Below are 25,701 nucleotides of genomic sequence, written 5' to 3'. Positions count from 1 at the left end.
GTAAAGGGAAGAGGGTGAGTGGACACAGAGACAGGTAAATGGTATACATAGGCAAAAATCATAGGAACAGATTCATCACACCTGTTTTAGAGGTATTTGCTCAGAAAAGGAGTTGCCTATAGCAACCAGATTATGACTTTTGGTTTTCTAGCTCAGTTTAGAAAATGGTTACTATGGGGTACAGCCTTCATATTTACCTATGGAACAATTTTCCTAAATGCCCCACCCATAATCTTCATGGCAATGAAGGACCCAAACGGTCATCCGAGATAGTTAATGGTTGATTCTCAGAACTGATTTGAGTTTATTCCTATTACAGACATCTCGGTCTATTCAAGGTATCCTACAGTACATAAAAGCTTTGTGTTTAGAAATCTTTCTTGGCTTCCATGGTCTCCTCGAGATCCTCCAGGAGGTGAGGCCACCAGAACTACATGCAATACTATGAGGCAAGTCGTCTAACTGAAGGTCTACAAAGTCCTCTGCTACCTATAATAACTACAGACCAGAACAAGAGCCTGTCGTGTACTCTCCCTCACCTTCCACGTACTCCATCACCATGCACAGGTGTCTGCGCGTCTGGAAGGAGCAGAACATGCTGACCACAAATGGATTCTGTGCAAAAGTCAGGATGTCCCGCTCTATGAAGGCCTGGTGGACCTGGTTTCTCAGCAGCAAGTTCTGTTTGTTGATCTTCTTCATGGCAAAGCGCTGGCGGGTTTCACGGTGGCGCACCAGGTACACTGCTCTGTTGGGAGAAAGAGGGGTCCAGGTCACAGGAATTCAGATGTACCAGAAAGGATTCTCTTACTCCAGGGATATTGTGGATGGTCACTGGGACTCAGAGCTCACAGACTAAAGGAAGATGTGTCTTAAGGAGCAGGACAAAGCTGAGAGTGCCTACAAATCTTTGCTGTATGTGCAGATGGGGGGATGCACAATTTCAGTGATCACTGGCCGAATACGATCACTGAAGGAAACTGCAATAATAGGAGGATTTCTCCAGATAAATAGCATTTGACATCCATGTACATGGCACAAACTCAGCAGCGCCATCTGCAGGTCGTGTTGCACCTCAGCTGTCCAGCTTCTCAGTATGGGAAGGCCCGAACAGTAGAGGGTTGAATAGCACAGTGCAGAACTGCCATCAGAAATTGTGTTGTGGGGCCCAGGACTGACAAAATAAACAACCCCCCCCCCTCCCCCCGCAAATCAAAAATAAAATAAGATTTCGCCACACCACTCCACCCCTATGTGATGTCACACATCATAATGTTACATATGGGTGGAGCATTGCAAACCTGCACGAACGATTCACAGAGCTGATGTGCAGGGAAGGCTTGTTTTAAGTCTTCCATGCGCATCAGCTCGCTGTTGTTGTGCATCCTGTGCAGCTCTTCAGGTATTGGCGGTAGGAGCCAGGGGTGGTCCCCCTCTCTATAAGGGCCCGGGACTACAGTCCCCGCAGTCCCCCCTGATGGCTGCTCTGGCACAGTGTGTGGTAATGTATTGCAAAACAATAAAGAGCATGTGTAGTAGTTAACTAAAAGATAAATAATTAACAGATTGGCAAGTATTTAATATGCATAGTAAACCCATGTCCGCTATATACACTGCCCTGCACTCTGTATCGCATAACTTTAGCTGCTGGACATGGTTGGCGTAGAGGTTAGCATTGCTGCCTCACAGTGCTGAGGTCACGAGTTCAATTCCAGTCCTATGCACTTTCTGTGTGTAGTTTGTATGCTCTCCTTGTGCTTGAGTGGGTTTCCTCCCACACTACAAAAGTATACTGGAAAGTCAATTGGCTTCTGGTAGAAAGAAAATGACAACCCTAGTGAGCATGTGATGGGGAATATAGATTGTAAGCTCCACTGGGGCAGGGACTAATGTGGACAGAATATGTGAGAACTATATAAATAGCTAATAATAAATACAGTACATACACTACTGCACCCAGCATAACAGCCATCCTGCTCCCCAAAGTCCTATGCCCAATATATAATGCCTGCTGAACAGCTGTTCACGTAGTTGAGCAATTTATTGCTACCACGGATGAGCTAAAAACTCCTCCGGTGCACGCGCTTCACAGGGTGCCCGCGCTTCACAGGGTGCCCGTGCTTCACAGGGTGTACGCACAAAGGCCTGATGTGATCGGGACACATCTGGATGGAAAGTGTCAGATTGACGTGTAAACTGCTCGTTACGAGAAGCAACCGTATATTACCTACGGGACCGATACAATGTGTCCATGTAGACACTTTTACAGCATGTTCTAGAATATATTTATATTCCCAGTAGGGGTAGGCATCTTGCCTGTGCGGCTGCCCCATTAGGTAGGCGTTTGTGGTGCATGATAGTTACATAGAGGAGTACAACACCGGCTGTGGCTGTCTGAGCAGTGCGCAGAAATTGGGTTCCTCTCAGCATATGTAGAAGAAATGGGCAGAAACAGGCTTGTACTAAGAGTAGGGACCATGCTGGAGAATGAGGAAAGCATAGTGAGTACCAGGGGATGGGTGCAGGGGTGATGACTGGGGCTGAGGAGTACTGGGGACTGATTCTATCACAACCTACTGATATCCACTGATATTATCACATCCCACTGATGCCACCACATCCCACTGATTCCATCACAGCTCACTGATATTATCACATCCCACTGATTCCATGAAATCCCACTGATTCCATCACAGCTCACTGATATTATCACATCCCACTGATTCCATGAAATCCCACTGATTCCATGAAATCCCACTGATTCCATCACAGCTCACTGATATTATCACAGCCCACGGATTCCATCACATCCCACTAATATTATCACAGCCCACTTGTTTCATCACATCCTACTGATATTATCTCATCCCACTGATTCAATCACTGCTCACTGATATTGTCACATCCCACTGATTCCATCAAATCCCCATTATATTATCACAGCTCATTTATTTCACCACATCCTACTGATATTATCACATCCCACTGATACCATCACAGCTCACTGATATTATCACAGCCCACTGATTCCATCACATCCTACTGATATTATCACATCCCACTGATTCCATCATAGGCCCTCATTCCGAGTTGTTCGCTCGCTAGCTGCTTTTAGCAGCATTGCACACGCTAAGCCGCCGCCCTCTGGGAGTGTATCTTAGCTTAACAGAATTGCGAACGAAAGATTAACAGAATTGTGAATAGAAAATTCTTAGCAGTTTCTGAGTGGCTCCAGACTTACTCAGCCATTGCGATCAGTTCAGTCAGTTTCGTTCCTGGTTTGACGTCACAAACACACCCAGCGTTCGCCCAGACACTCCCCCGTTTCTTCAGACACTGCCGCGTTTTTCCCACAAACGCCAGCGTTTTTTTGCACACTCCCATAAAACGGCCAGTTTCCGCCCAGAAACACCCACTTCCTGTCAATCACAGTACGATCACCAGAACGATGAAAATTCCTCGTTATGCCGTGAGTAAAATACCTAACTTTTGTGTAAAATAACTAAGCGCAGGGGGCGTGGCCTGGCTGGCAATGGGAGAGGAAGCACTTCCTAGGAGCTCCTGCAAACTGGCCGACATAAATATATAAAACATCCTCATTTGGTACCCTGGTGCCCCCTGCACTTACCCCACTGCCTCTGCTCACATCAACCCGGCCAGGGGAAGCGTGCTGCGGAGTCGGAGGGCGGCCTTGGCTGCCCTTGCGGATTGTGGCCTTCCCCCTCCTGTGAAGCCGGGGCCTCGATTTCACCGCCTCGCGGGGCTGGGCTCCAGAGCTGCCCGCGGGACCCGGGACCCTCATCTCCACCCCTCCGGACCGTTGGCAGCGGCTTGTGGTGGCCTTATCCCTCCTGCGGACCCCTCCGGCGGAGCTGTGCAGCTGCTGAAGCGGGCCTGCGGCCCCCCCGCTACCTCCGGCCGCCGCGGCCTACCACGCGCCCAAAAGCCGGGACCTCGAGTTCGGGGACGACCCGGACGTGGGCTCCGGGATCGGAGCGCGGCCGCGACGGGCTCCCCGAGACCCCGGATCGCCCCCACATGCGTGGCTGGACACCCCTAAGCACCCCCAAAGAGCCTCTGTGTCACAAGCAGCCCCACAAGGGATAAAAGAGGGGAAAGAAGCAGCCCTACAAGTGCTGCTGCGGCCATCTTGGATTCCTGGAGATTTAGCTGGAGAAGGCTGAGCACACCTGCAGCTCTAGAAATCTCTACAGCACACCTAAAAAGGCTGCATTGCCTTCAGCACCCAGCCATCCTGGAATATTGTGAGTACCTGCTGCTGCCACAGCACTCATTTCTTATTTGCACCCCTGCTCCATAGAATCCCACGACAGGAGCCCAGAGTCACCATTTTACTTTCTGGCACCCAGCCAGGGTAAAGATAACCCGCACTATACCACACACTCCTCACCCCCACAGGAGTACAGATTCTATTTACACTACCGCCAGCATCGGCGACGGCTATGGAAGTGCTTTAATACCACCCAAGTGCGCCCGGGCCACTGAATAGGGGATCGAACCGCGATCTGCCCCGACGGCGGAGTTGGCGCCTGGAAGAGTCACGGCCTCAGCGTTATGATATTCGGATCCCCACATCCCAGACCTATCCTTAAGATGACTCTCAAGATGATTTAACGCAAAATAATAAAACACTACATGTGCCATAGCTAAATGGTTAGACCCTATATATAATACTCTGGCACCCTACCCCCCAGCTCCGCGGTTGGAGGATCGGACCTGACCGGACTACCTGTTCACTAAACGGACTCGGGACTGTGTCCCCCCAGCAATAATTTTTCTTTCCTTTTTCTTTTTTACCCCCACTCCTACCCTACCTCTTTTGGATATATGCCACTATGTCCAAAAACAAAAAAGCATCGCAAGCTCCGACTAACTTCTTTGGCTCAAAGTCCAAGGGCCCACAGAACCCCACCATGGCCGCAAGCTCCCCCTCCTCTCCGTGTTCGTCGGAAGCGGGTATCGATCCTCAGATACAGGCGGTCATGTCGAGCCTATTGGAGGGAGTGCAGTCCGCGTTCAAGCAGGAACTCTCGAACGCTATAGCTGAATTTAAATCGGACCTTACAGATCTCGGTAACCGGACGGATGCACTGGAAACAAAGACGGACGATCTCTGCCGCTCCCAACACTGCATTGACAGTGAACTCGCTAGATTGCACGAGGAAATGGAGACCCTCAAGGAGCGACAAGAGGACCAAGAAAATCGCTCGCGTAGAAATAATCTGCGCATACGTGGCGTTCCAGAAACGGTCCTCGGCCCATCACTACCAACATTCTTGAGAGAATTCTTCATTCACTTGGTACCAGACCTCACGGTCGAAGAATGCCTCTGCGATAGGGCACATAGAGCACTCCGGGCAAAACCATCTCCCGCTCAACCGCCCAGGGATGTTATTGTCCGTTTCCATTATTTCCGCTCGAAGGAGAAAATTATGTCCTCAGTTCGAGACACATCGGAGATCCTGTTTAAAGGCACGCAGCTGCAGATCTTTCAGGACCTGGCACCCTCCACTATCCAAAAACGGCGAGACCTCCAACCGGTCACCCGGATCCTGCGACAACATCAGATCAGATACAGATGGGGATTCCCCTTCCACTTACACGTTTCGGTCAATAACTCTGTTCACTCGGTCAAGACCTTGACCCAAGGACAGGAACTGCTGGCAAAGCTAGATCTCCTCCCAGCATCAGCTGTAGATGACATGGCGGCCTCATCATCCCAACCGCCACACCCTCAGCCCCCCCTTCCCGACTGGACACGGGTGACCCGACAGCGCAACGTGGACAAGGATCCTCCCTGACCTGGGGAAACCCCCCGATGTGTATAGTGCATGAACTGTCGGTGCAACGCCTCCACGACTCGAAACGAGTGTGAGCAGTGGAGGATTCGACCTCAGTTCAACTACCAGTATCGTAACTATCCTCGGTTAATGCTGTTATAAGCAAGTTATAATTGTTTGAATCCCCGTGGTATTCCCCTCCCCCTCCTCCCTCCCTCTCCTTCAACCCCCCCCCCCTCCCCTCCTTTCTCCCTCCCCATTTTTTTTTTGTTTTTATGTTTGCATTTTTGTTGTATGGACACAGTTCTCAATGTCCTATATTATATTATGTTTGCTATAAATGTAAAAAGGTCATAGCCATTCCCAGCCTTCATGGCCCGGGTGACTCACACCCTCTCACATGGTAGCTCAGTTACCCCCCTATAATCCCTTACTGTTGTTTATAATGTTACTTATTCGATGCTTTTTCCTAGCGGCCCCTAAATGGGACCCACAACCTCAGGGATGTTTCCCCGTTTGGGGTACTTCTTCTTCTTTTCTATGTTCTTTCTTTCCTCTCTTTTCTTGTGGCCTCTGCTTGACCTCCCTGCTCCTTCTCTTGCTTGGCCCGGAGGGGTGGCCTTCGCCTGGCACAAATTGTACCTCGCTGGACTATACCTGGCAACATGCCGTACTCCCCCACGTAAATAATCATGTCTCTTAAAATATTCTCGGCCAATGTAAATGGCCTGAACTCCCCTGGGAAGCGTACTGTGTTCCTGAGTGCTTGCAGACGTGAGAAAGTTGACATAGCATTCCTGCAGGAAACACATCTCACCGGTCCCCACACTCGGCTTAAGGGCAAATGGTTCTCCCAGTCCTATTTTGCCTCAGCAGACTGCAAAAAACGGGGTGTGGCCATCTTAGTTCATCGTAATATCCCGTTTATCCATTCCAGGACGGTGACAGACCCAGACGGACGGTTCCTTATGGTAATGGGTACCCTCCGCTCTAAGGCTCTCACTCTGGTCTCCGCCTACGCCCCCAACCAAGACCAATCTTTGTTTTTTGATTCTCTCTCCAAACGCCTATCACGAGAAGCACAGGGAAGCATTATCATGGGTGGTGACTTTAATACCATAATCGACCCCTTGCTGGATAGATCTGGTCCTCCGCCTCATGCTTCCATGACGACCCTCCCTCGGGCTTCCCGCACACTTACCGCCACCATGAAACTCCACGGTCTCTGTGACACTTGGCGTTCCCAACACCCCCACACCAAAGCTTTTACGCACTTCTCAGCTCCACATCAACACTATTCCAGGATTGACATGATCCACATCTCCACTGCCCTAGTGCCACTGATCTCGGATACGGGCATTACACCACTGACTTGGACGGACCACGCTGGGGTCTACCTCCTCATAGATATATACCGCACGCCTCATAGGAAATTTAAATGGCGTCTTGATGACTCGCTTCTACAACACCCCTCTGCACTAGAGGAAACTAGACTAGCGATCACACACTACTTCACTGAAAATAAATCTCCCGACATTCCACTTAATATCCTTTGGGAAGCCCACAAAGCCACGATTCGCGGCACCTTATTAGCAAAATCGTCGGCAATCAAGAAAAAAGCTGCACAGGAAATAGACTCCCTCGAATCAGAAATAGCCACCTTACTATCCAAACACAAAGCATCCCCCGACCCCTCTTTACTCACTCAGATAGACTCCCTCCGAGGACAACTCAACACTCTCCTATCCAACCGCGCGGCAATAATTCTTCGGAAGTTGCAACAACGTTTTTACGACAAAATGGATAAAATAGATACCCTACTAGCCAACAAACTACGTCGTAAGCAGGCGCTGGGTGCAATAGATAAACTGTACTCGTCACAAAGGGGAACCTATACATATGACCCTGAATTGATGGCTGAAGATTTCCGCCTGTTTTATGGCTCCCTCTATAACTTACCTGACCAGCCCCTGCTGTCTCCTGACGGATCCGGGGGAGTGCGCTCATATTTATCCGATACCCCCCTCCCAACCCTATCCGACAATCAATTGGAAGCCCTAAATAGTCGAATCTCGGAGGAGGAGACAATAGCTGCCATACGATCGATGCGCTCGTCGGCTGCTCCAGGTCCGGACGGTTTCACAGCCCAATATTATAAACTCTTCGCGAAGGAACTGGCCCCACACCTAGCCTCCCTATTTAATGGTATCCTCGAGGGAGCCTCCTTCCTGCCGGAGACGACTCGGGCCGATATAGTGGTAATCCCAAAGCCTGACAAAGACCCGACTAGCTGCTTAAATTACAGACCAATCTCATTATTGAATGTTGACTTGAAAATATACGCGAAAATACTAGCTAACCGTCTGGGTCCCTTGATGCCCGGCCTGGTCCACCCGGACCAGGTCGGCTTCATTCCTGGACGCCAGGCGTCTGACAACACCAGAAGGGCTATAGACCTAATATACTCAATCCAAAAACGGAAACCTCCCTCTCTCATTTTGGCTCTCGACGCGGAGAAGGCCTTCGACCGCATATCGTGGTCTTTCGTCTTTGCAGTCCTTGACAAAATGGGATTCTCCGGAAACTTTCTAGAGGGAATTAAAGCACTCTACCGCTCTCCGTCGGCCCAGGTTATGGTTAACGGTGTCTCCTCCTCCAGTTTCGGGATCACCAATGGTACCAGGCAGGGATGCCCCCTCTCCCCTTTAATCTTTGCACTAGTCATGGAGCCCCTAGCAGCAAGGATCCGCAACAACAATGCTATACATGGAATACCCACAGGCCTATCCGAATACAAGATAGCGTTATATGCCGACGACGTCCTGATCTCCCTCACTGACCCAGCCCAATCCCTCCCCGCGCTTTTATCTGAGATCAGTTCATACTCACAGCTCTCTGGCTATAAAATAAACGTGAACAAAACAGAGGTCCTCAACTTTTATATCCCGGCAGCTCTCAAACAAGACCTTCAAACTATCCTCCCCTGTAACTGGCATACCAAGAAAATTAAATACCTTGGTGTGTACTTGACCCACCATCACCACCAACTTTTCCAAGCAAATTATCCCCGTTTATTACAGACAATTAAGGAGGACTTGGTGGACTGGTCCAGTTATTTTATATCATGGATAGGCAGAATTAACTCCGTCAAGATGAGCGTGCTCCCCCGACTCCTGTACTTATTTCAGACTCTCCCGATTTACGTCCCTACTTACGTCTTCAAGACCCTACAACGCCAATCCTCCCTCTTTATTTGGAATCCTAAACGTCCTCGAGTCAGACTTAAACTGCTTCAACGCCCCTCCAGAGGCGGCGGCCTGGGTATCCCGGACTTTAAGAAATACTTTTATGCCGCGCAACTCGCTCAATGTGCACAATGGTGCAACGAGGGCGGGACACGGAAGGTCTGGGTGGGGATAGAGGCGGAGGAGACGGGCCTAGCTACACTATCCTCTCTACTGTGGCTTCACCGGAACCAGCGTCCCCGTGCGGCCCTATTGCACCCTGTAGTAAGCCGCTCCCTGGCAACATGGGACCTGACAAATAGACGGTTCAGTTTGGCCCCATACCCGTCCCCGCTAATTCCGTTATTTAACAACCCAGCCTTCCCACCAGGTATGAGTAGAGCCACGCATACATCTTGGCGCATGAGTGGTATCTTATATGTTAATGATATCACCTCCACAGCTACTTTCCCACAATTCGCAGATATCCGTGAAGGAACAATAATCCCCTCATCGGACTTCTTCCGCTATCTACAAATTAGACATTTCCACTCCACCATCACCACTACCCTTCTCCACAGACATTTATCCCCCTTTGAATACATTAGCTGGAAACGCACCAACACTAAAGGCCTCATATCAGACATCTACACCCTCCTGGACGACCTCCCCACAACATCCCGGGCCCCTCATGAATTGGCATGGGAAAAGGAATTGGGATTCACTATAGACAATGAGGACTGGGTAGATATTTGGGACAATGCGGCTTCCAGCTCCATCTGTGTGAGAATTAAAGAAAATATCTATAAATTACTCTACCGATGGTACTATGTCCCTTCCCGTCTACATACTATGTTCCCCGATACTCCAGATAGATGCTGGAGGGGGTGTACGGACATTGGTTCATTCTTACACATATGGTGGGCCTGCCCTAAAATCTACACAATTTGGGGTGAACTCATCACCATGCTTTCGCGCTTATTTGACACCTCCATCCCCTCCGACCCCCAATACTTTTTGCTCCCCATGACTCTTCCTACCCTCAATAGACACCAAAACAAACTATTCCGACATATAGTCTCGGCAATGACATGCCAAATTGCCACTGACTGGAAGAGCCCGACCCCCTCACCAATGCAGGGGATAATTTCTCGGATATGGTATGTCCACAAAATGGAATACATGACCGCAGTTATTCGTAATACTTCGAAGCAATTCGATAAAGTATGGTCCCCGTGGCTAAACCTACAACAGGCTTCCTCCCCATTCATAATCTGACACGGCATGCCAAGGTCCTATCCACCTCTAGTCCCCGAAGGCTACCCCTCCACCTCTCCTCCCTCTCTCTACTCCCCCCCCTCTTTTCTTCAACCGGAGGTGCCCAGCCTCCTATGCCTTTCTGTCCCCTTCTGCTCGCTCTCTGAGCACTCTCTTTCTCTCATTTCCATTGCTGACTCTCTATGACGGAAGGCCACTCCGTTGCCGAGAGTTTCCCACTTTTTATGCTCTAACTTGAATCTCTAAACACGGAAGAACACAAAAACAAAAAAGGATCCATGCTGTTGTAGTAACAATTTACTGTACCTACATTTGTATTTTAAGCACCCAAAATGTTCGGGTGCACTGTTATGTTATCATTGTACCTATTTCATGATCCATCCAATAAAATGTGTTTAAAAAAAATAAAAAAATAACTAAGCGCATGCGCTCTGCGAACCTTGCGCATGAGCAGTAAGCGACTAATCGCAATATAGTGAAAATCGGCAACGAGCGAACAACTCGGAATGACCCCCATAGTTCACTGATTCCACCACAGTTCACTGATATTACTACCACAGCCCACTGATTCCATCACATCCTACTGATATTATCACATCCCACTGATTCCATCATAGTTCACTGATTCCACCACAGTTCACTGATATTACCACAGCCCACTGATTCCATCACATCCTACTGATATTTTCACATCCCACTGATTCCATCCTGTCCCACTGATATTATCACAGCCCACTGATTCAATCACATCCCACCATAGGCGTGCGCAGAGACTGACTGGCGGGTGCCACTCCGGACTTCCCCCCCTCCACGGCATTATAGTGTTCTCTCACCTCCCCTGTCCTGGATATAGACTGCTTACCTGGGCCGCCCAGGTGAGCAGTCTATGGGCTGCCCAGGTGAGCAGTCTATATCCAGGACAGGGGAGGTGAGAGAACACTATAATGCCGTGGAGGGGGGGAAGTCCGGAGCGGCACCCGCCAGTCAGTCTCTGCGCACGCCTATGCATCCCACTGATATTATCACAGCCCACTGATATTATCATATCCCACTGATTCCACCACATCCCACTGATTCCATAACAGCTCACTGATATTATCACAGCCCAAGCCCAGAGGCAAATGCAGGATTTCTAGAGGGTTTTTTTCCAAATGCAATCCACAATCTCACAGTGGACCTTATTCAGCTTCAGATGCAGTTTTGATGATCGCATGCTGGGGGCCACCCAGCACGCGGCAAGGCCGTCCAGGATGCTAATGGCCACCAGTGATGTGATTGCAATTCAATCACGATCATATCGCTGGGCCCGCAAAATTATGTGAAGCACCCTGCCTGCACAGCCTGGCTGCTAAGGCAGGCACAGTGTGGCCATCTTACCTGTCACAGAGGGTGTACGTGTGACGCCACGCGGCCGCCCCGTAAAACGGGCCGAACCCACCTGGGTTCCCATCTGCCCTGCGCGTGCGCACTTGTCAGAAAATCTGCATAATGTTTGTGCGATCCGAGCTTTATTAGCCCTCTATGCGGAACTATGGAGCCTGAGGGAGCTGTAGAAGAATCTAGTAACCTTTATATTTATGCAGGGCTGGATTAAAGCAGGTGGGGGCCCAGGGTGCCCGAGGTTGTGGGAGCCCCCACTATTTCAGAGAAACAGCGTGCACACAGGTTCTTGTCTTGGTGACAAGGGGGTTTGGCCTCTAGCACAATGCAGAGCTAGAGATCCACACCCCCGTTTTCGTCATGCTGGGGGCATGTCCAGCACTTTGGAGCCATCAGAGTCTGTGGATGACGGGTGCATCCATTCTCTGCTGTTCAGCAATGCAAAGTAGCAGTGTCAGACTCCACCCCCCTGCCCACGGGACACTGCAGCCTGCGAGTGGGACATCGAGACAGCTGGGAGGTCTACAATGTGTGGGAGGCTTTAGTGTGTGGGAGCCCCAGGACGACTTGTCACCCCCTCCCTTAATCCGGCCATGCATTTATGTACGCATGGACTTTTTATACAATGGATACTGGGCCTAATTCAATATGGATCGTTAATCTGAGAAATTGCAGTTGTCTGCGAGTAGAAAGTCGCCGCCTGACAGAAAGAAAAAACAAGAACAAACATACTGTAATAGAACCAGTAGTAGACAGAACTGCATTTTCTAAGCACACATTCTCCCACCTCATGGTAAGGCTCCTGTCTCTTCTTCCTGGCAGCTACTCTCTGGCCAAGTGCACTGATTGAGACCTCACACTAGCAAACTTGGAAGAAGAAGCTGCTACAACTGGGCATGTGCAGCGGCTCTGCTCTGTCCCTTACACTGCATGATGTGGCAGCAGCTCCAGTAATCATATTATTTACTATTGTTATTGTCTTAATTTGAGCAGCTGGCCAAGAGGAGGCGGGTTTCAGGGCAACCGGTACCCTCCACCCCCCCTTCTACTGTGCTTGCCTTTGCAGTCTGCTGATAATATCACAGCCAACTGATATGATCACTGCCCGCCGATTCCATCACATCCCACCGATTCTATCATATCCCACCAATTCCATCATATACCACCAATTCCATCACATCCCACCAATTCCACCATATCCCACTGATTTTATCATATCCCACTAATTCCATCACATCCCACCAATTCCATCACATCCCACTGATTCCATCACATCCCACCAATTCCACCATATCCCACTAATTCCATCACATCCCACCAATTCCACCATATCCCACTGATTCTATCATATCCCACTAATTCCATCACATCCCACCAATTCCATCACATCCCACCGATTCCATCACATCCCACCAATTCCATTACATCCCACCAATTCCATTACATCCCACCAATTCCATCACATCCCACCAATTCTATCACAACTCACAGATTCCATCACTACCCACTGATTCCCCTACATCCTACCGATTCCATCACTGCCCACTGATTCTATCACATCCCCATAAATTCTATCAGGCACAGTAGTTCTTCTATTTAATGCCAGAATTGCCATACTACCAGTCCAGGCCTACTTGGCTGTGTGTCCCTATCGGAGTGCATTTTCACACTCATTACTAAGTGACTGTATTCCTGTATTTAACACAGTGGGTGGTTACGTATTCCTGCAAAGGGCCCCACAGCTGTCTTTGTCTTAAACTCCACAAATCCAAAATCCTGTAGTGCCTTATTGCCCTGGCTTGCTCCTGGCTCACTCACCCATAGGCGCCATTGCTGATCAGCTTAATGTTCTCAAAGTCACTTTCCTCAGGGGGTCTTATGGGCTTAGAGGCAGCTCCTCCTTTACTCTAAATAAATAAAGAGGTATTGATCAGACAGATAGATAACAATGGGCAAAGGCAGGGTAAGGTGACTGGGTAAAGCTGTCCTCTCACCTCTCCAGTGTCATCACTCTCTGGTGTGTGTGTCTCCACAGGGATTGGCTCCTCAGCAGCTGCCACCTCTGTAGAGGAACAAGGGCCGTTCAGTTCTTAGATCTTCTGCTAGATTATATGACTGTGTGACCAAGAATACATAAGGATGGTTACCTGGGAAAGGGTCTCTGGTAAGCCCCAGCTGTCTCAGGATATACTGAGGTATATCCGTCTTCAGGTTCCCTTCCTTCACCTGGTCCTCAGCCACCTCCAACAAGTGATAGAACTCTTCAGGGTTAAATTCCTGTAAAAGGTATCGCATGCAAATAAGTGTACAACGTCTTATGGCAATGAGTGACTGTGGCAATAGGAGAACCTCTGCTCTCCATCACATCACCAACAGTTCCAAAGAGGCAATCTAAAGATGAGGTTAAATAGAGCCAATTATCTTGTGATGGTAGAAATGGATAGACGTTCTGGTGGGCGGTGGCAGAAAACTCAGCTAGCAATGCACAGCTGCAAACACTCAGGGTACACGTGAAGTATGGTGGCCATTCTCCTAAAGACAGTGATTTCCCGACAGGTTGCAAGTTTTGCCTTGTTTCCTCTCTGCTGCCCACTAGTGGTGACTGGGGAAGCATTGGGCGTTCCTGAGCAACACTTGAATGCTGCAGGAAGATGCATCACTGGGACAGTTGTCGGGGGGGGGGGAATTTAGGCTGTAGGAGGAACACGGAGAATTGCATTTTGCAGAAGTCTATTAAATATCAAACTTCTCTTAAAACTCACAAATACGCACAGAGTATTTATTGCTGTTTAAACTGAGGCCACAGAAAAACTTTTGGGAGACAGAAGGGTCACTTTCCATACAGAGCTACTACATATCACACCCGGAAGAGGGATTATACAGAAAGGAAATTGGTCAGTGGAATCTTAATCCAAGAAAGGGACTGTCCCTTTCAAAATAAGACTGAGTGTCGGGATGCCATTAGGCTTCATCCAGTATAAGGTATGTTAGTAAACAATAAGGGGGAACATATCAGTACTTTGGTAGCAGCTTGTATTACAATAGGAAGCAATAGCAATCAAACACACCAAGCACTCCAGCAAACGGGCCGGCCGGGAGATGATAATGAGCAGGTTTTTCATCAGCTGGGCGATGAAGGCCACCTCCGACCCATCCGACCGTTCCACTGCCTGTGGAGGAAGAGGAGATTATGTGGTGTTCCTGGACCACAATGCTTTCATGAACTTTATTAAACTTCAATTTCTTTACTACCTGCCCTCTCAATCTTCTTCTGTTCTCTGTCCGGCTCACCCTCTCCAGCTCTACTCTCCGCTTTGGTGCCTGTATGTCTTTTTCTAAACAGCTTTCCTACTTGTCTCTGCCTCCTCTCTCCCATCTTTTCCAGGTCTTGCTCTTCTCACCCACCTTTTCTCTTTATTATTCCGTCTTTATCTACCTTGCTTTGTTAATTCACAATCCATTTATTGCGTTTTTTTCTTAGCAACGAACCCCCCTACTCCATTAGCTGTCAGCAGTGAACATGCCCCAGACCCCAGGTCAGGAGTAACCAATTCCTGCCAGTGCAAGAACACCTTCAATGCTCTAGTGCCCACAGCCTGGCTTTTGAATGATGGAGTTTGCACTGAAATTCCAAACGGGAAGCCCAGAACATCATAGGGCGGCCAGTGCAGTTAGAAGAGAGCAGATCCTGTGGGTGACCACCTCATGGATCTGCTACTGGGAGGGAGGAGGGTTTATTGCAATAATAAAACATTCCCATTTAGTTTAAAGCACTTCATTATCCATAGCGCTGCTCTCTTCTCCCACCCTCCATCTCCTGGTCCTCACATCTAACAGTAGCTTGTCCAGGTTATCCTGAAGTTGATAAAAGTAGGTGCTGGTGATCATGCCCTCGGTGCTCCGCGTCAGGCAGTCTCTGGCTAGCTCCACAATCTGGTGGTGGATGAAGTTCAGGACGCCATCGGCTAGAGGCAAGACATTTTCTGGAGAGAAGTTGGAGATGAACAACCGGAGCCTGTCCTCCATCTGTGCTGTGGCCTACAAGATGCAAACATAATTCCATGTTATTCGGCCTTAGCCAGGGAATGGGCATCAAACCTAAGAGTAGCTAAGCCGATTATCTGTATGGTTACGTGTATTGGATAAAGGTAGGCCAGGGTTTGGGAAGCAAAGGGCATTTTGGTAATTTGGCACTGCTGCCTACAGCCGAAGAGCCAGTAACCATGTGTCCTACATATGGCGTGACTACGCTGCTGAAGAAGGCACTTGTAGCTAAGTTGTTTCAACAGAACTGGGATATAAAGCTTTGGTGTGAGCTGGGTAAGAATCCATATCAGACCCTTATGGAAAGGTAACTATAGTTTTCTGTATATGGTATAATATACGTTTACTTTAATTGTTTGTCCCCATAGTGTTCTGTACTTGTACAAAGCTTTGCCTGATAGAGGCTTTTATATAGCGCACACAGGCCGCTAATGTCTGTATAATCTACCCTTGTTCTATATAAATGTCCCTGGGACTTTTCCGCAACCATCCTGGAGCACGTATTGCGTCTTCTGTTCTGAATACACAAAAGTTCTGACTTACCTTTGGGAATCTCTCTTTATAGACATGGTTCATCATAACTATTTCATTGTCATAAGACGAGGGAGATCGCCCGGGGCTGCAAAATGAGGACAATGTCACTAGGATCATATTCATGGGATGCACTGCATAAGCCTTAATGAATGGCAGCACTGTGCATAGCAACTTTATAACCTTTTCGCTAATGCTATGCTGTCTGACACTCCATCTCTGTGTGGATATGGCTGGAGAGATGTCTGTCTAGTGCCCTATGAAAAGTGCCATCCTAGGCCGGTACTCTGAGTCTCTATAGTGGATGTCAGCCTAGAGGATCAGACCCTGGATGATGTTCTTCCTATATGTGTCACCTCCTAAGACACTGATCATTGTACGTAAATGTCCTTTATTCAAAAAAGATATAATAGTGTTTATGCCTCATTAATTTTAAGTGACCAGTGTACACCCAGCATCTATACTGAGCTACTGTATTCCATTCCAAACATAGGTCATGGTGCATTCTCATGTGCCATCAGCCCATAACCTCTGGTGTTCACGCGCTTGGTAAGCCAAAGCTCTGTTTTTCACACTCTCCGCATCTTAAGTGTTTCAATCTATGACAGATGGAATACACTCCCAATGACTGGTCTAGTTTGCTTGGCAGACCGAAAACATGGGATGGTCTTGGAGGCCAAAGAATCTGCTCAATGGGATTGACTAGTGTTTAGCTTGAAAATCTGGGAGTCCTTTGAGGTGATGACAGTAGGCACCCATTTACCCTCTATGCCGTCTGTATGAACCATGTGGCACTAATATAACAGTGATTTGCAGTAGTGTGGCCGGAGAGACCCTCCAGCCACAGGGGTGATGGCGGCCTTGGCACTGAAGGGGTTAACCCCTCGTGCCCGGCGCCATTTGGAGAGACAATGGGCGCTTGACGCCACTTTTTGAATGCAACCGGTGCTAGGCACCATATTTGAAATGTACCTACGGCGCTGGGCGCAGACTGTTTAAAAATATGTTTAATGTCATATTTCAACATGTCATATGTAGTGCTCTGTGCACAACTGTAGGATTGCATGTTTAACTGTATTTATATTTAAGATATTTTAGACCTGCATTTTAACCGGAAGGATGCACTTCCTATGTTTGTCTGGATGACCATCCTCTGTTTCTCTGAATAGGAAGTGACATGCTAATGGCCCTGTCCTAGCAGAGGTGTGAATGACAATACCTTTTGATGTGTAAAGGGGGGTACTCACAGAGCGTTCGCTGCTTAAAATCTAAGCAATCTGACTAGATTGCTTAGATTTTAAGCAGCGATCACTCCGTGTGTACCCCTCACAGCGATAGCGATGCGCAGCCCCGCGCATCGCTATCGCTGGTGCTAGATTGGCCTGCATGCAGGCCAATCTAGCAAGTCGCTCACTTCACCCGCCGGGTGAAATGAGCGCCCCCCCCCCCCCCCCCCGTCTCCCCCCGCACGCTCAGCACATATCGCGCTGTGCTGAGCGGGGGGAGAGGTGTGTGCTGAGCGAACCGCTCAGCACACATCTCTCCCCAAATCGGCCCGTGAATACGGCCCTTAAGTTCCTTAGAGAAAGATGTTAATCACGAGAGATCTCCTTATCCCATATGTTAAGTAGTATGGGCTTGGAACCTGTTTCATGGAGCTGATTTAATTGATATATGAATCCTGAATGGTATATGCAGGAAGGAAGAACATTTATTTGGCAAATCAAATACAAACCGTATTTGAAGCTACAGTATGTGATAAATTTATCAATAGTGAATGTTAAACTGATACCAAACGTTGTCTGTGTGAAAGGAAGAAGGAAATTGCTTTTTTGCACTTAAATCCTTTTAAAATGTAATTTATTTATATTTTGTAAGATTCCTGATTGGATGGAAAGGACTCAGGGGGGATATTACCCCCTGTGATACTGTGTGGTTTTATTGTATAAAAAGAGGTAGCCTGTGAGCTCCAGAGTGTATTATACCAGTTTCATTCTGCTGTAACATCTTGCTGTATTGCTGAGCATTTTTGAAGGCTGTATTTGGCATTAAATATCATCTGCCTCAAGAAGACTGCTTCATCTTGTGACCTGCAGGCCTATGCCAAACATAGCCCCATTCTCCAGCTGTCCAGGGAGCACCCAACGTCTCCAAGTTCCGCTTTCTGCCAGCTACCGGTAGAGGCCTAGTCAAGCGACTAGTGGAGATTCGTCAACACCACACAGGTGTGGTAAGGTAGCGTGTCGACGCATACAGAGCAGAACCATGGTTTCAAGCGCCACGGCAGGTTAGGAGTTTGGTGGTGGCAGCATAAACCCACCCATGGCACAGTGGGTGGAGTCAGTAACAGGCGGTTACTGACGGTAAGCGGGAATCCCCTACGTGGCCAGGTCCCGTGTGACCTAAACATCCATTCTGTGTACTGGGAATGGGACGTGGCTTTCGCACGGGACCGTCCGGTCACAAGTAGGTATTGTCCTCAAGCACTAATGATATTCATAAACTGAGAAGAACTATGTAAGTACATGTCACCCAGAGATCAGTCTCCTGTGTAGGACAGTATAATGGGGCCAACCAACCTTAAACTTCGAGAGCGTGGTCTAACCGCCGGTGATCTTCGACCATCATCATCAGGGATGCTCTCCGTGCTGCCAAAGTGCTTGGAGAGGAAGTGAAGCTCGTCCAAGGTGGGCTGGAAGGGGAGCTGGTGCAGACGTTCCTGAGAAGACGAGGAGGACTGCGGGGACAAGAGTTTGGAATCAAGAGGACAGCAAAAGCATAGCATGGGTAAGAGAATGGGGAAACGTAAGTCAAAACTAAGAGAAAGGATGATAGATGGATAATGGATAAATGTGATTCAGTGGCAAGGAGCAGAACAATGAGAGGTAATAAAAGGCAGATGTAGAGAAAAGAGGAGTACAGAGGATAATAGGTGGATGACTAGAGGGAAGAAGTCAAGGATGTAGCTCAGACAAGACCGCAATAGATGAGGTGAGAAGAAGGAAGAAGGTGGAGTGATGAATTGAGAATAGGAAGAAGGATGAGCAGAGTAAAGGAAGACACACAGTCAAAACTTTTTAGTGACAGTCACCCCCATCCCATTAGCTAGAATCAGGCACAGGGCCCCCCCAGTGTGGGAGATCCCAACCCTCATTGCTCAGCATAACAGCCTGCAAGATTTTTAGTGTCACCGTGTGAGTGACTGAACCTGGCTGCTGCCCGAGGCTGATTGGACGACCCCTACCAACCAGACAGAACATGACAGGACAGTATATGGGGCACCCGGAGATGTAATTTAATTAAAGGGAAGTAATGATAACGATCTATTTCATCGCACCTCCATTTACTCCTTTTCATGCCCGATTGGGGGGGCTCGCTACTCACCGACACAGTGGAGCTTGGGGTATTTGTCCCATATCCGGATGATGGAAGGGAGGCAAGAGACCAGCGGCGGCCATCTGTCCTGCTGAAAGGGTAAGAGCACTTATCCATACAACACAATTGTGTGGTCATGTAGACATTAGACAGTAGGTAAAGACAAGCAAAGCCACCTAGTCTCACCCTGAGCCTTTCTCTCAGAGTTCCCTATACAGGTTGAGTATCCCTTATCCAAAATGCTTGGGACCAGAAGTATTTTGGATATCGGATTTTTCCGTATTTTGGAATAATTGCATACCATAATGAGATGGGACCCAAGTATAAGCACAGACTGCATTTATGTTTTATATACACCTTATACACACAGCCTGAAAGTCATTTAATATTATATTTTTAATAACTTTGTGTATTAAACAAAGTTTGTGTACATTGAGCCATCAGAAAACAAAGGTTTCACTATCTCACTCTCACTCAAAAAATTCCGTATTTCGGAATACAGGTTAAGTATCCCATATCCAAATATCCGAAATACGGAATATTCCGAAATACGGACTTTTTTGAGCGAGAGTGAGATAGTGAAACTTTTGTTTTCTGATGGCTCAATGTACACAAACTTTGTTTAATACACACAGTTATTAAAAATATTGTATTAAATGACCTTCAGACTGTGTATATAAGGTGTATATGAAACATAAATGAATTGTGTGAATGTAGACACACTTTGTTTAATGCACAAAGTTATAAAAAATATTGCCTAAAATTACCTTCAGGCTGTGTGTATAAGGTTATAAAACATAAATGCCTTCTGTGCTTAGATTTAGGTCCCATTGCCATGATATTTCATTATGGTATGCAATTATTCCAAAATACGAAAAAATCCGATATCCAAAATACCTCTGGTCCCAAGCATTTTGGATAAGGGATACTCAACCTGTATTATTTATTTTTTGAGTTTTAGGGGGAGATGTACTAAGCGTTTGGAGAGTGATAAAGTGGAAATAGATAAAGCACCAGCCAATCAGCTCCTAACTGCCATGTTACAGGCTGTGTTTGAAAAATGACAGTTAGGGGCTGATCAAATGGTACTTTATCTTCCACATTATCTCCCTCCATAACTTAGTACATCTGCCGCTTCGCCAGCAAAAAATAATCACATAGAACAGTGGCAGACAGGCTATAAGAATATAAGCTAATGGTATGCCATAAACTCAAACATAAATATATAAATATCTGAAAATGAAGAGGATGAGGAGACTGACAAACACTCAGAAAAATTATTAACCGTCCTGTAGTGTATATTACATATGTAGATATATAGTTATAGATAGATAGATAGATAGATAGATAGATAGATAGATAGATAGATAGATAGATAGACAGACATATTCACTTATTTATTTGGCATCCTACTGTATGTCATATTTACACATAGAGGTTGTATTAATATAAACATATTTGTAGAAGGCTTTGTTTCATGTTCCACGGACAATCTTGGTTACTGACTGGTTCCTGATTCCTCTTCCTCACACACGACCAGGCACCTCAGACACGCCTGTGGAAATACCTGTAGCTTATATCATACCATGCGCTGACCTAACCATCTTAGTACATTGCCTCCCCTAACTTCCTGCAGGGTGAGTATTGCTATCGCACACACATACTGTACATCCTCTATTACCTGCGTGATGATGCAAATGAGAAATGAGCAGCGGCACTAGGAGAAAAATTCCGAGGACTATCCATAGGGCTTCCCCCTAAACAGAGACAGAACAGAAAGGTTACCTGTAGTCTCCACACCTCAAAGAACCAAACATTACTGTGTCACCCTGCTATGGGATAGAAAGATCTCCATTCACTTAAAGTGGCAAGCTGAGGCGTAACTAGACATTTGTGTGCCACATAGCAAAATTTGATAAGGGCCCTCATGTATATGAAACAGACAATTGCTAGCCTTCTCCGGCTTACTGAAGCTCCATTTACTGATCAGTCTGTGCTACTGTTTTATTAGCCAATGAGAAGCTGTCTACTCTGTGCACCAACCACAGGCTTCCTTCTGGTTACGATAAGAGCAGCCATGGGCCGAGCACTAGAGGGAGTCTCAGTACATGGGAGCAGGTGAGATATTGTCTGTGGGATCACCAGTGCTGAAAGTAGGGTGGTACGGGGTGATATGGAGTACCATTAAGAAATATGGTGGTGGTACTCAGTACCGCTAGCCCACCACTGGGGTATAATTTATAAGGGGTATTTTGTGTGTGAGACATGAAATTGTGTCAGTGGCATAACTGTGTGTGACATAATATGTAAGAGGGATTACGGTGTGTGGTATATGTAAGGCAATACAGTGTGTGAAATAATGTGTAATAAGGATTACAGTGTGTGGTATAATATGTAATGGGTGTTACAGTGTCTGGCATAATGTGTAATGGGTGTTACGGTGTCTGGCATAATGTGTAATGGGCATTACGGTGTGTGGCATAATGTGTAATAAGCATTACGGTGTTTGGCATAATGTGTAAGGGGTATTACGGTGTTTGGCACAATGTGGCCATGCCCCTATTGTCATGTAGCCACTCCCCTGGTTTCGTGTGACCACGCCTCCTCATGACACGCGACCACACCCATTTTTACTATCAGTACCACTAAGAAAAAATTTCTACTTGCACCACTGGCCGGATCACTGTTACTACATGGTGTTTTGAAGGAAGAGAAGAACCTCTATCTGCGGTCCCATATAAGCTGCTACCACAGTAGTTCTGCCTCTGATTTCAGTATGCACATCATTGGTCCTATTGTCTGTAAATATGTTACCCTGCAGTGGGAGGAACATCTCACTGGTAACAGAATGTCACAGTGCACTGTAGAGAACACTAGACATCACAGCTTGTTGTTCCATTTGTGTCACCCTGCAGTGGGATGGTCAGCCTTATATATCTCACCATTCTGTCTAAAGGGAAGATGTACTAAATCTTGGAGAGATAAAGTGGAGAGAGATAAAGTACCAGCCAATCAGCTCCTAACTGCCATGTTACAGGCTGTGTTTGAAAAATGATTGGCTAGTAGTTTATCTCTCTCCGCTTTATCACTCTCCAAGACTTGGTACATCTGCCCCTATGTCGCCCTGCAGTGGGAGGGTCAGCCATCCATATCTCCCCATTCTGTCTATGTCACCCTGCAGTGGAAGGGTCAGCCTTCCATATCTCACCATCCTGTCTATGTCACCCTGCAGTGGGAGGGTCAGCCTTTTATATCTCCCCATCCTGTCTATGTCACCCTACAGTGAGAGGGTCAGCCTTCCATTTCTCACCATCCTGTCTATGTCACCCTGCAGTGGGAGGGTCAGCCTTCCATATCTCACCATTCTGTCTGTTTCACCCTGCAGTGGGAGGGTTAGCTTTCCATATCTCCCCATTATGTCTATGTCACCCTGCAGTGGGAGGGTTAGCTTTCCATATCTCACCATTCTGTCTATGTCACCCTGCAGTGGGAGGGCCAGCCTTCCATATCTCCCCATTCTGTCTGTGTCACCCTGCAGTGGGAGGGTTAGTTTTCCATATCTCACCATTCTGTCTATGTCACCCTGCAGTAGGAAGGTCAGCCTTCCATATCTCCCCATCCTGTCTATGTCACCCTACAGTGGGAGGGTCAGCCTTCCATTTCTCACTATCCTGTCTATGTCACCCTACAGTGGGAGGGTCAGCCTTCCATATCTCACCATTCTGTCTATGTCACCCTGCAGTGGGAGGGTCAGCCTTCCATATCTCACCATTCTGTCTGTGTCACCCTGCAGTGAGAGGGTTAGTTTTCTATATCTCACCATTCTGTCTATGTCACCCTGCAGTAGGAGGGTCAGCCTTCCATATCTCACCATTCTGTCTGTGTCACCCTACAGTGGGAGGGTCAGCCTTCCATATCTCACCATTCTGTCTATGTCACCCTGCAGTGGGAGGGTCAGCCTTCCATATCTCACCATTCTGTCTGTGTCACCCTGCAGTGGGAGGGTTAGCTTTCCATATCTCCCCATTCTGTCTATGTCACCCTGCAGTGGGAGGGTTAGCTTTCCATATCTCACCATTCGGTCTATGTCACCCTGCAGTGGGAGGGTCAGCCTTCCATATCTCCCCATTCTGTCTGTGTCACCCTGCAGTGGGAGGTTTAGTTTTCCATATCTCACCATTCTGTCTATGTCACCCTGCAGTAGGAGGGTCAGCCTTCCATATCTCACCATTCTGTCTATGTCACCCTACAGTGGGATGGTCAGCCTTCCATATCTCACCATTCTGTTTATGTCACCCTGCAGTGGGAGGATCAGCATTCCATATCTCCCCATCCTGTCTATGTCACCCTGCAGTGGGAGGGTCAGCCTTCCATATTTCACCATTCTGTCTATGTAACCCTGCAGTGGGAGGGTCAGCCTTCCATATCTTCCCATCCTGTCTATGTCACCCTGCAGTGGGAGGGTCAGCCTTCCATATCTACCCATTCTGTCTATGTCACCCTGCAGTGGGAGGGTCAGCCTTCCATATTTCACCATTCTGTCTATGTAACCCTGCAGTGGGAGGGTCAGCCTTCCCTATCTTCCCATCCTGTCTATGTCACCCTGCAGTGGGAGGATCAGCCTTCCATATCTCCCCATTCTGTTTATGTCACCCTGCAGTGGGAGAGTCAGCCTTCCTTATCTCCCCATTCTGTCTATGTCACCCTACAGTGGGAGGGCCAGCCTTCCATATCTCACCATTCTGTCTATGTAACCCTGCAGTGGGGGGGTTAGCTTTCCATATCTCCCCATTCTGTCAATGTCACCCTGCAGTAGGAGGGTCAGCCTTCCATATCTCCCCATTCTGTCTATGTCACCCTGCAGTAGGAGGGTCAGCCTTCCATATCTCCCCATTCTGTCTATGTCACCCTGCAGTAGGAGGGTCAGCCTTCTATATTTCACCATTCTGTCTATGTCACCCTGTAGTTAGGTGGTCAGACCAGACATTGCAATGTTACTTATACTGATTTATCAGCTGTCACTATGGAATAAGGGGGGTGTTCCCCATTGCCCGAAAACTTACCTAGGTGCCCCGGAAGAGGTGAGTGCGGCCGGGGAAGGGTGGGAGAACTACTGCTTGTGAGGATCAAGCTCTTCCTGTTGCTGCTTCTGCAACTGCAAGAGAAGAGAGTGGTTTGTATTGCAGCATCTGTATTCTGTGCTAATAAGCATCATTTATGTGTAGCGGAACAAAAGCCCTGGAAAGACATCTGACTGACACAGCACTGGGAGATGTCCACAGACAGCAAGTCTGGAATCTCAGACTAGACAGCGCAGCTGGCAGATACGAGTCACAGCGTGCTGTCCCCGGGGAGACCTGCTACATACTTACATGCACACACACATGTGCTTCGCTGCACACACACACACACACACACACACACACACACACACACACACACACAATCAGATACCGACAGCCATGAATAAAATATGCCTTTTGAAACGCTTCCGATGCACTCCATTCTGTCTAATGCACTTCCCCAGTCGATATTATCTATTAGAGTGTAAGCTCTGCGGGCTGGAGCCCCAATCACTCATTTTCAGAATACGTTTAACTCTATGCGCTGCCTGTACAAGTGTGGTTTCTGTAGAACAGAATTATGAGTGGCTCTATATCCAATGTGCATTAGGGTGTAAGCCGTGATTGACAGGGACCCCCCCCATTATACTCAATTCCATGTACTGCATGTTATGTCTTCTATATTAGAGTGTAAGTTAATGCAACTTTACCCTCATAACAGTATCTAATTGTTAGCTCAACAGGCAAGCGTCACCTTGTCAGAATACTCCGTCCTCCACACAATGCATTTGTTTAGAGCCATTAGAATATCTATACATGCAGTTATTGCAGACATGAAAGAATACTTGCCGGCATCTACTGATATGGTATATACATGCAGTAAGTCTATATTAAGGTTACATGCACACACACATTACATAAATAAACCCATGTTATAGCATACAGTATCCACAAGATATCTGTATACCGGAACACAGAGCAATGTCATCACAGCCACTGACACAG

At 47.6% G+C, this 25,701-nt stretch overlaps 1 protein-coding gene across 1 annotated transcript in view; it reads right to left on the bottom strand.

Moving 5' to 3' along the window:
* Nucleotides 1–25,701, bottom strand: part of MAST1 (microtubule associated serine/threonine kinase 1) — a 104,761-nt gene that overhangs the window by 36,380 nt on the left and 42,680 nt on the right. Inside the window, exons 5-15 of the mRNA XM_063929762.1 lie at nucleotides 24,697–24,788; nucleotides 21,315–21,390; nucleotides 19,643–19,724; nucleotides 18,838–18,995; nucleotides 16,271–16,346; nucleotides 15,512–15,721; nucleotides 14,752–14,853; nucleotides 13,831–13,960; nucleotides 13,678–13,745; nucleotides 13,502–13,590; nucleotides 540–748 (exon numbers count right to left, since the gene is read on the bottom strand). Coding sequence (XP_063785832.1) covers nucleotides 540–748; nucleotides 13,502–13,590; nucleotides 13,678–13,745; nucleotides 13,831–13,960; nucleotides 14,752–14,853; nucleotides 15,512–15,721; nucleotides 16,271–16,346; nucleotides 18,838–18,995; nucleotides 19,643–19,724; nucleotides 21,315–21,390; nucleotides 24,697–24,788 — 1,292 coding nt within the window. The remainder of the gene's footprint in view (nucleotides 1–539; nucleotides 749–13,501; nucleotides 13,591–13,677; nucleotides 13,746–13,830; nucleotides 13,961–14,751; nucleotides 14,854–15,511; nucleotides 15,722–16,270; nucleotides 16,347–18,837; nucleotides 18,996–19,642; nucleotides 19,725–21,314; nucleotides 21,391–24,696; nucleotides 24,789–25,701) is intronic.

The sequence above is a fragment of the Pseudophryne corroboree genome, chromosome 6, assembly GCF_028390025.1.
Source record: "Pseudophryne corroboree isolate aPseCor3 chromosome 6, aPseCor3.hap2, whole genome shotgun sequence".
NCBI classification, from domain to species: domain Eukaryota; kingdom Metazoa; phylum Chordata; class Amphibia; order Anura; family Myobatrachidae; genus Pseudophryne; species Pseudophryne corroboree.
This window is presented reverse-complemented; position numbering and strand designations above follow the sequence as displayed.